Here is an 11,599-nt window from a genome sequence, read left to right as displayed (position 1 = left end):
TGTAGTATGACGGTCGTGGGTCAGGACGACTGCTTGTGTTTGAGCAAAGTGCTCTATGGCGGACACTCTTTTTTCTTTTATAAGAAGGTTTCAAAGGGCTTGGGACAGCAGCATCAGTGGAGTATATTAGACCTGAAATATTTCAAGGTGCATAGTTTACTTGCGGTGATTCTTGCAGGAGAGTAAATATTGAGTTGAAGTAATTCGTGCAACACTAAGCAAACAGGTTTTGTTATTTCTGGCTTCTTGGTACCTGAGAATAGTTCCTGTACTTAAGGTTCATTAGAAGACCTTTGAAAAACCAGTTTGGAGGTTGAAGATTAAACAATATCATTTTTTTCTGCTCCATACATGTGGAGACCCACGTGTAGTTTCAAGGTAGTCTGAATGTAATAATTGAATTTTGGTGCACTATTCAAGCCTTTTTTTTATTCTGGAGGACCTTGAAAATCCCTGGAGACTCAGTGTTGCTGCTGGATTACATAACGGCCAGGAATAAAAAGGTACATAGGGGTGGTGACAACTCTGACAATACCAGCATTTAGTGTAACCTGTGTTTCTTATGTGTATATGAATACTATTTTAAAATACTCAGTATGACTGTGATCCTCTGTAAAAGGCCGAACATTGCACTGATTTTGGAAGTTTTCTTCTTTTTTTTAATCATTAATGAATGAATGGCATCTTATTTGTCACATTGCTGTGTGAATTCCTTTTAATATTCCTATGATATTCTGCAGAAAACACATTTGCATAGTTCTTAAATGTGTTTGAAGCCTTATTTTAAACAAAAAATAATTAAATAACAGCAGACATACCTGATGTTTCGTGTCCCAGTGTGACTTTGAGGAGGAAGCTGTACTGGCGGACTAGATTGAGCTCCACACTGCGGACGGTTGGAGGGTCCTCGACTATTAACAGGCGCTGGAGGCTCCGCCCACAGCAGCAGCATGATCACCTGGGTGGATGAAAACTGCGGGTTCAATGAGGACTGTTGATGAGTGGGTGCTAATATCTAAATGACTTTAATCCTTTACTTGTTGCATTTTAGACTTGAAATTAGGACAAAGATCCAAACCTAAACTTATAACCTTAAACTGCCGGGATAAAAAGGTTTGAGTCATTCGTAGCATGGCTGGAGTTACCCTCTTGTAGTTTCCAGGTAAACAAACTGGGCTGCTATCAAATCCCCCACCCACTAACCTCAAACCAACAATTGTACAAAAGTGCACACTGTGGTGTGATTATATTTTGTCTGTAGCTCCAAAGGCTTGCAGGTAGAGACATAAAATCCATTTCTTTAGACATTAGTACGGTGGTGGAACTGGTGCTGGTAGGTAGGTAGGTAGGTAGGTATTTACTTTATTAGGTAGGTAGGTAGGTATTTACTTTATTAATCCCCGAGGGGAAATTTTTTCGCTACAGGAGCATACAGAAGCAATAAGATAATAATAGAAATAACAGAATAAAGTAATAGAATAGAATAATAGAAAAGCAATAAAATAGCAGTAAAAAATATAAATAAAATATAAAATGCACAGTTTATACAGTACATTATATATCTATATATATTATATACAAACAAACCAAGAACACAGTCAACATATATATATATATATATATATATACAGTACAGTATATATCTATATATCTATATATATTATACACAAATGGTAAAGCATCAGGGAGCCAGAAGTGACTGACAGCTGCAGTATGTTGTGACATTAATGATGACAAGGTGGAGGGGAGTCCTCACAGAGGGTATGAAATCCTTCCTAAGACATCAACCTCTTCACTACTGTGTCAAAACAAACTTGCTGTGACTCAAATGAAGACTCAACCTGTGAATGACTAAAGAGCGTGATCAGCTGACAGTCTGTAGTCGATTTTCGATCAAAATGTATCACAAATCTTATTAAAATTTAATGTGTCTTTACTACTACTTCTATTATTATTTCAAGATTAGAAATCGGTGCATTAACCTCCTCTCCAATCATTTTATTTTACTTTTAAAATTCTTTTACAAGCAATATTTTCCACATCAGAGCTTCTTTTCACCTCAGCGAACACAGTATTTATACGCAGGTATCTTCTTCATTACTTTTTAATGAAAAATCCCTCGGTTTTCTGTGACTCTTCAGTGTGTTTAATCAACCAAAGATCCTGTTGTTTTGCTGTAAAAACCTCAAGGTTGGACATGTTCCAGTGAGGACAAGCACAACATGCATCTGGCACATATATACAAGCACACAAGGAGTATTGTTACTTATAAACCCACAAAATATGAGAGTCACGAGAACGTGGACACCTGACCTGGCACTAACATCAACATGTTTACTTCATATGCGTGTGTGGCTTACAGGTACAAATTTGCATTTACGCCGACATCACTTTTTTGGGGGGTTTGGCACACAACTATATGCAAAATATTTTTTTTGCATGTGTTTTTATCGTGTGTGTGCGTATTTATCATAGACACCCTGTTAGCCATTACTGAAAGAGGTGACCTCAGCATGACAGCACATTGCTGCTTTCTGTACACACACAGTGATTTTGCACTTTCCATCAACATAAAGCCGTTCACGTGGGTGAAACTGAGGCGGTGGGCTTCTTGTCGGATCACGAGATGAAGTTACAGTGCAAAACAGATGACGGGGAGTTTTACACCCAAAAAAAAGAGACTATTTTCTTACTGTAGTAGCAGCAATTAAAGTTCCTCTTCTTAATTTTTTTACAGGTTTTAACCCTCAAGTAGAAGGCTTTGCCAAACTGGATCAGGCTCACAAACTCATGGAGCCGTGGAGCCGACAACCAAACATGAGGTCGACCCTTTCTTCTTCAGATCACTGATAAGGTACCTTCTCAGATCCATAATATTCACGTTCAAAGTTTCAATAAGAAATTCCCGTTTTGTTTACCTTTCAGTCTTAGCTTTGGGTGTTGGACTTCAAAATTCACTTTTTGTTGAATATGCAGAAAATCCATTTTAGACCGATTATCCATTAACGTTATTGGTCACCTCTATACTACTGTAAGGCAAATACATGATGTAACATCGATCATGCTCACAACACGTGAAACTGTACAGATAAACACAAACGGTAATACCTCCGAGGTCAAATTATAGCTTCTCACCCAACAACAAAACAAGCACATATTATGGTTAATGTCTGCGAGGTGTCTCATTAACAGCTCTCCAACACCTTGGCCTCAGGCCAATCTAAGGTGTTAAGAAAATAAACCGTTATGATGTAACAGCGATATGACACGAGGCAACACAACATGTAAACATGTCAGATAGACTCTTGCATTCAGTTTTTACCAATTAATGCATTTTTCTCCCTTATGTGCATTTAATAAATGTATAATTTGTTTCTGCATCCAATAGCCTGATTGTTAAAGCATTACATTTTTTGATATTGAGTCCAATTTGAACTGTTGAATACTTCTCAACACTTTAAGTCATTAAGAGTCTATTATTATCATCAAAAACAGTAGTTTGACATTTTGAGAGATGTGGTTATTTGTTCTCTAACTGAGCACTGGATGATATAAAATATAAATCTACCTGCTAATTAGCTTAGATTCTTCTGTTCTGTCCAAAGGTAATAAAATCCTAATAAAAATGTGTCATTTGGTTCATTTTACACAAAATGTAAGAGTGTAAAAACACCAGATTTTGTTCATCAAGCTGTTTCCCCCAGATTCTAGTCTTCATATTTACCACTCTTACGTTATGCAGAAATATTATCCATCTACTGTAATAGTTGGCAAAAACACAAACAGATGTACTTAAAAAAACAACAAAAAAAAACATTTATTTGGAGAACTGTGTTTGGAGTTTGGTTGTTTTGTAACTTACTTGTGCGTAACTAAAACTGCAAACCTCAGGCCAATTATAAAGGGCCCTGTTCTGTTCTGAACAAAGTGTTTGATCAGGAGTCCATATTATGGGTTATTGACTATCTACAAATCATAAGCATAAACCCTTTGTAAGTATAGCCAATCTAAAAGTACCCAAAAGCTAGATGTGAAAACACAATAGAAGGCGGTGATGATGAAGATGAAGATGAAGATCGGGTCGGGAAGTTACATCACTATTGTGAGGTTCCTGTAAAAATAGGAGGGTGATGTTGGAAGAGGATAAATGTCCTCACTGGGAAAGAGTTGAACCACTTCTCTCCACAGCGCCTCATCTCCTCCCTGATGGACGGCACTCAGGGCCCCTCGCTCTGCTTCCCCAACCTCAACTCCTCCTGCAGGCGGCTCCTGCGGCCTCGCTCTGAGACGGCTCTTCTCTACACCCTGCTGGCCTTCATCTCTCTGCTCACCGTGACCCTCAACCTGCTCGTCATCATCTCCATCTCCCACTTCCGGCAGCTCCACACCCCGACCAACAGCCTGCTGCTGTCCCTGGCTGTGTCTGACCTGGTGGTGGGGCTGCTGGTGATGCCCATCGAGGGGCTGCGCTACATGGAGACGTGTTGGCTGCTGGGGAGGCTGATGTGTGCTCTGACTCCTTATGTTTCTTACTGCCTGCTCTCTGCTTCTCTGGGCAACATGGTGCTCATATCTGTAGACCGTTATGTAGCTATCTGTGACCCGCTGCTGTATTCCTTCAAGGTCACCCTGAATAGAGTTAAAATTGTCATCTGCTTGTGCTGGACCTGTTCTCTTCTCTACAACGGCTGTATTCTGATGGGGCATTTAAGGAACCCGGGAAGGTTCAGCTCCTGTCACGGGGAGTGTGTGGTGGTCATCAGCCACGTGTCGGGCACACTAGATCTCGTCTTCTCCTTTGTGGGGCCCTGTGCCGTCATGGTTGTTCTTTACATGAGGGTGTTGTTTGTTGCTTTGTCTCAGGTGCGTCTCCTTCAGTCACAGACAGCTGTTTCCATTGTCATTGCAGCTCCAGCTGCTAAAAAATCAGAGAGGAAGGCAGCCAGGACTCTTGGTATCGTGATTGCTGTGTTTCTGATGTGCTTCTGCCCGTATTACTACCCTGCCCTGGCAGGGGAGGACACCTCCACCAGCTCGTCTTATTATGCCGTGTTGTCTTGGATCATGCTGACAAACTCCTGTATGAACCCTCTGATTTATGCTCTGTTCTATCCGTGGTTTAGAAAAGCTATCAAGTTCATCTTGACCCTCAGAATACTGCAGCCTAACTCCCGGGACCTCAAGATACTGTAGATGAGGATGAAATTATCTGTACATTGGTCCTTTTTTCAGATCCTTTTTAAACCTCGTCTCACCTCCGGCCACACTTCAGCTGCTGCACCACAGAGACAACATTGGCCTCGGACAATCCCTCACTGCAAAAGTCTGGCTATTAACCTTGAATGAGACATTGTGTGTGCTGCATATGCGTCTTGCAGCAGCGTATTATTACACCGACAAATATAAAGCTGAATACAGACATTATGACATTTATGTACAAATGTGTATATTCATGATCACAATATAAAAAAAAAAAACATTTCAGCTTTTCTCTTTTCAGTGGAAAATGTCTTTCTTCTGTTTTCTACATTGTGTCTTTGGTAGAGCTCACATCTTCACACTTTGATCCACGCACTGTACCTCTTTTATTTACGCTTCCGACCGGAGGTCTATCGGACCATCAGTTCTGATAAAGCTTAAATAAAAGTGATATTCTGCATGGATTCAAGCGTGCAGATATACCACGTTTGTGCTCACTGATGGTTCCAGCATCTTGGCGGTGATTCAGCCGGGTGGAGCGGTGGAAGTCCTGCACCAACTTTTGTCTTCACCAGGAAGTCGTAAGCATCATACATTTTTTTAAATTTCCTGCTCTTTGATGAATATAAGCACAAAAAGATATACAAAAGAGTCATATTAAAAGTCTTAGCAATATAATATATTCTGTACATAATGATAATACTAAATGCTGGTTGATAGTGATGCAGGATAATAGACTGCACACATGCTGATTAAACAGACTAGTCAGTGGGCTTCTTTTCCTCTGCACGTCCTCACTGTGGTTTAGTCTCTTGTTAAAGACTTCTCTTACCAGCTGCTTTATGAAAACTAACCAAATCCTTATGATCTTTATCCCTGCCATGTTTAATTTAGTTTAATAAAGCTGCGCAGCTTCATAATGCACTTTTTCTCTCGCTGCTAATCACTGGTTCTTTAAAGAAGCATGAAAACCTTCTAGCGCCATGTAACAAGATGTAACAACCACAAAATAAAAAAGTAACACCCGGTAAAGCTTTACTTAAAAGTATGACACGACACATTCAGATATTATATGCTCCATGTGTATTCATAGACTTACCCATAAGGGAAGCTCGCCCAGCTGTCTGTGAGGCAGACCTGTGAATCACAACAGTTAGAAAACAGTCATCTGAAATGGAAAAATCTTAACAGGAGTCAAAGTAGAGAGCAAATGCCACCGCCAGAGGCCAAACTCTTCCAAGACACTAAACCTCCTGTGAACATAAAGAGAAGACGATACAAGGCAGCTGTTTGGGTGTAAATCTGTAAATAACAGAATAAATGCAGACTTGTCAGACGAATACATTTCAGAAAACTTCAGCCCTTCACTATTATTTTTGAGAGTCCCAGCTGACAAAACGTGTTTGAATTCAGTCAGTAAAAGCTGCAAAGTTTTAAAGTTGAACTGAACAACCAGGGATAAGAGAAATCTGGTCGACTCATGGTTGAAAGATTTATGGTTTGAGCACTGTGGTGATTTTCGTAGGTCGATTTACTGCATAAAGGCAGGGGAAGACATTTCAAGGTGTTGAAGGTACTGTAGGGTAAAGTAGTACAGGACAAATTATTATTTATCTACTTATTACAAGCACAGTCTGTACAAATTAGAAGGTTTAACGCTATTCTTTAAATTCTAAAAGTTTACTAAAAGCTGAGCTAAATCTAATATCCACTGAACATAAATAATTCAGTCAAACTGGCCTAAAATGAAACCCAAATGAACACAGTATCAATAAAAACATGTGAAAACATGAGGATGTATCACTATAAAATTGTAGGGAGGGGGATGGAGAGGTGATGAAGAGGGAGAGAAGTTGCATCAGACATCAGGTGTTTGGAGAGATGGGATGGCTCGTTTGGAGAAGATAAATTAACTGTCTATAGCAGAGTTGCATCTCTTCCCGTCCTCCCTGATGGACGGCACTCAGGGCCCCTCGCTCTGCTTCCCCAACCTCAACTCCTCCTGCAGGCGGCTCCTGCGGCCTCGCTCTGAGACGGCTCTTCTCTACACCCTGCTGGCCTTCATCTCTCTGCTCACCGTGACCCTCAACCTGCTCGTCATCATCTCCATCTCCCACTTCCGGCAGCTCCACACCCCGACCAACAGCCTGCTGCTGTCCCTGGCTGTGTCTGACCTGGTGGTGGGGCTGCTGGTGATGCCCATCGAGGGGCTGCGCTACATGGAGACGTGTTGGCTGCTGGGGAGGCTGATGTGTGCTCTGACTCCTTATGTTTCTTACTGCCTGCTCTCTGCTTCTCTGGGCAACATGGTGCTCATATCTGTAGACCGTTATGTAGCTATCTGTGACCCGCTGCTGTATTCCTTCAAGGTCACCCTGAATAGAGTTAAAATTGTCATCTGCTTGTGCTGGACCTGTTCTCTTCTCTACAACGGCTGTATTCTGATGGGGCATTTAAGGAACCCGGGAAGGCTCAGCTCCTGTCACGGGGAGTGTGTGGTGGTCATCAGCCACGTGTCAGGAATCGTTGACCTCTTCATCACCTTTGTGGGGCCCTGTGCCGTCATGGTTGTTCTTTACATGAGGGTGTTGTTTGTTGCTTTGTCTCAGGTGCGTCTCCTTCAGTCACAGACAGCTGTTTCCATTGTCATTGCAGCTCCGGCTGCTAAAAAATCAGAGAGGAAGGCAGCCAGGACTCTTGGTATCGTGATTGCTGTGTTTCTGATATGCTTCTGCCCGTATTACTACCCTGCCCTGGCAGGGGAGGACACCTCAAACAGCTTGACATACTTTGCTGTGTTGTCTTGGATCATGCTGACAAACTCCTGTATGAACCCTCTGATTTATGCTCTGTTCTATCCGTGGTTTAGAAAAGCTATCAAGTTCATCATCACCTTCAGAATACTGCAGCCTAACTCCCGGGACCTCAAGATACTGTAGACGTGGCTAATACTGTATGTTTCTGAACATTGTTTAATATTACGTGCTCACCTTTCATGCATGTGTACCGTCTGGCCAGACTTGGGCCCTCAGTTGTGTCTTTGGCTGCAGATTTCCTCCTCTATGACGCGCTCTGCAGCAGAACATTTCTAAACCTGAGATAAACAAAAAATATAAAGAATTTTCTTCAATGTAAAGGAGTGCATTTTCACCATTTAGGACTGAGAACCTTTGGCATGATTTCAGTTTTAGTTTGACGACGTTTCACTTGTGTTTTAGTGTGAAACTATGCTGTTTTTGTCTTTACAGTACCTCACTGTCATAAGCATCAGTAAAACACCAAAAGCAAATCCATAACTGTTGAACACTTTGCCAAATCATACAGAGTACTTATAGAATATGAGAGGGGCATGTAGAAATGCATTAATACTCATTAGATACAGCAGTTATAATGTTTTATGGGCTTCCTGCTCCTATTACAAGATGTACAAAGGTAAACATGTGCATATCTTACCAGTGCTGTAGAAATAATGATGATTGACTGCAGTTTATTATAAATGTAGAAGCTGTAAGTAAAATATTTCCCATTTTGTACCACAGAAGCCCTGATAACTTTGTTAATTTTTCTGCATTGTCATTACCCAAATTATATTCATATTCTGCATAATCTCCACGAAAAGGTTGAAGGTCTGGGATTATTACCTTTTTTTTTTAGTTTTCTTATCGTTATCATTGTTGCTCTGTCTTTTCACTTTGCTGTTAAATCAAAAATATGTGCACTGTTCTGATTATTTATCTCTGAAAATCTGCTCAACAATGTAATGATTATTTTTAAACCAAATTTAAACGCACTAAAAATACCCAATGCCCACACAGCACTAAACTATATACTATGATATATTTTGACATTTTGTGTGAAATGACGATAAATAAACATTGAAAATAATAACACCCTGAGGCAACATGATTTTAGTTCAGCTTTGAGTGCAAATGGATGAAAGCTTGTAAACAAGTTAAGGTTAAAAGAGGCCCATTTATGAGTGAACATATTTACTGCTTATACATCTGTACAAATAAATAAGCATCAATAAAAGTCTTGTAACCCAATAGATACCTTAAAGTGTGGCCACTGTCCTTAGATCCCTTTATGGTTTGCTGTTATGAATTTTTAGAGCTGAAGCGCTCAACGTACGGGCACATTATTCTGTTATCAGTCAGACAGGTGATAACACATCACATTTACTTCAGATTTAAAGTAATCACTGACCCACTGTGCTGTTTCCCATCTATCAAATCACTGACCAAAAGAAAACAGCTTTTAAACCCAGTGTTAAATTAAGGGCAGTGTTTTGTGTTTTAGCCAGCAGGTGGCACCGGCTAGTCGTGGTCGGCATGAAATCTCCTCATTGAGCTGATAAGTTATGGTGTAGAAGATCCAGAAAATGACCAAACCACAAAAACTGGGCAGACTCAGCATTCAGGGTAAGGAACATCTGCATTGCTCAGTGTATGTTAGGTTACATAAAGATGAATGATGCCCTCTGGAGTCTCTGAATGTGAACATCTTCCTCTCCATCAGCCAGGCGTCAGATGAATGGGGGGAATCCACTGCCTGCATAATGAAAGAGTCGATGCAGATGTAGGTCAGACACACACGTGTGACAGAAATAACACAACATAAATGTTATGCAGCTTTCTGTTTTGCGGTTCCATCTTGTTTCAGGTAACCCGAGGAAGAAAGATGGAGTCTGAGGGGGCACAGGAGGCGACGTAGGGGCCGCAAGGAAGCCCAGATCCTCGCTTCAGAAGGAGACCGGGATAAACAAAGCAGCTGGTTGTTGCATTTTATATCCGACTTAAAGAAACAACTGTTTAACTGGGAGTTTTCCATCCACTCTGTTACATGCATGAATCATGTGATCGCGTATGTAATTGAAGGTCCCGTTAACTTAAGCCATCATTACACTGAATCCACAAAGCATTTAATTACGTGCCTGCAGACTGTGTTACAACACTACACAAAGCAAACAAGGGAACTGACATCACATCGAGAGGGATGTTGAGAAAGGACGTTTAAAGCTTTCGGTAAACTGTCAATCCGAAGCAAACCCACTCTTGTTGTTCGCTTACAAGCTGTGATGTCTCTAGGTGAGGCCCGAGATGTGTTGGCCAAAGCAGAAGTCAAATCCACGGCTATCCGTCTGCTGTCAGAGGCTTTGGCTTCGTGCTTCATTCATTTCTCCCTCCAGCACTGCATGGTTACATCAGAAAGGCCACTTAGGTATCCTGGTTTTGGTTTTTTTTACCCACTAATAAGATGTGTGGACTCAAAGGAAGAGTTCATTGTTTAAGAGAAATGCTCTTATTTGCTCTCTGCACATTACAGCCCATCAGGTTGGTGAGGTCCAGAGCAGCTGTAAGACTGAGCGAGGCCCTGTTTTCAGTCTTTATGCAAAGCTAAGCTAACTACTTCCTGTTTACAGCTTCATATGTAATAGACAGACGTGAGAATGGTCATTCTGGTCATCTCAATCTCATATCAGGACGTTTCGAACCGTTTCGGTCATATAGGGATTATTAAACTGCAGGTAACCATAGCGACAATTGTCCAAAAAAAATGGTATCTGTGGGTGAAACTATTAAACATAGATGAAGGTTTGAACGCAGCCTTTTTCTTTGGCATGTTTGCACATGACACAAACTGAACAGAGGAATCATTATGGGGTTTGGCGTCATGTTTGCGCCCTCCTCCGTATTAAATCTAATTAATTTGATATGTGAAGAAAATGCGAGAAATATCACTCACTGAAGCACTTTGGGAAGACTTTAAATCTTGTTCCTCTGTCATCAGGCTGTGTTATAGTAGATTGAGCAAAAGCTGAGAGCGTAAAGAACTTGACAGAGGAACTTGTTGAAGAGCCCTTAGTCCAATCAATATCAATTTAACAGCAGCAGACAGTGAAAAGAGAGGAAGCTGTTCATCACAGTTAATGTCTGCAGTACAATAGCACTGCTGTGTGGATTGACTGTGTGGTGCAAAGGGCCATCTATCTGCTGTTGAGCACAGGATGTCGAGAGACACCAGCAGGACTTGATAAACAGAGACGAGCAGAAAGGACAGCTGAGAAAAGAGAGAGGGATTGAACTGTAAATGATATTTTACAGTCTTGTTGGTCAGGTGTTGAATCTGAGCTGAATCTGCTGTGCTGCGAAGTGCATCTGGGATTTAGACATTTGATCTGCTGGCGTAAAGCAATCTGCAGCTTCTTTGATTTTCAGGGTACGTTTAGTGGCTGGAAGTGTGTCTTTAGATCAGTGCGTTGTCAGTCTTGTTGCTTATGATTTGAATAATAAGTCATCACCATTTCAAAGACAATTAAAGTAAGGGTTTAATAGCAACTTCATAGCCTCTTAAATACCCACTTAAAACCTCGCGGTTTTGGAAAGATATGGGCAAACAC

General features: G+C 41.0%; 2 protein-coding genes across 2 annotated transcripts; both read left to right on the top strand.

The window, feature by feature from the left end:
- The first annotated feature begins 4,206 nt into the window (after positions 1–4,206).
- Positions 4,207–5,299, top strand: LOC138207076 (trace amine-associated receptor 13c-like). Its single transcript, XM_069164092.1, has one exon. It carries the CDS (start codon positions 4,207–4,209, stop codon positions 5,191–5,193), a length of 987 nt encoding a protein of 328 aa, XP_069020193.1. The 3' UTR covers positions 5,194–5,299.
- A 1,852-nt stretch (positions 5,300–7,151) lies between these two features.
- LOC138207079 (trace amine-associated receptor 13c-like) lies at positions 7,152–8,138 on the top strand. The gene has a single exon (XM_069164095.1). It carries the CDS (start codon positions 7,152–7,154, stop codon positions 8,136–8,138), a length of 987 nt encoding a protein of 328 aa, XP_069020196.1.
- Positions 8,139–11,599: the final 3,461 nt, after the last annotated feature.

Source organism: Embiotoca jacksoni, unplaced genomic scaffold (assembly GCF_022577435.1).
Source record: "Embiotoca jacksoni isolate LCO1_2020_lvr unplaced genomic scaffold, fEmbJac1.0.p SCAF_30, whole genome shotgun sequence".
NCBI lineage: Eukaryota > Metazoa > Chordata > Actinopteri > Embiotocidae > Embiotoca > Embiotoca jacksoni.
Note: the sequence above shows the minus strand (reverse complement) of the source record. Positions and strands in the feature narration are given on the sequence as shown.

Excerpts from the sequence above, each read along its gene's own strand:
- LOC138207076 (XM_069164092.1), top strand. The coding sequence starts at position 4,207 with ATGGACGGCACTCAGGGCCCCTCGCTCTGCTTCCCCAACCTCAACTCC.
- LOC138207079 (XM_069164095.1), top strand. The coding sequence starts at position 7,152 with ATGGACGGCACTCAGGGCCCCTCGCTCTGCTTCCCCAACCTCAACTCC.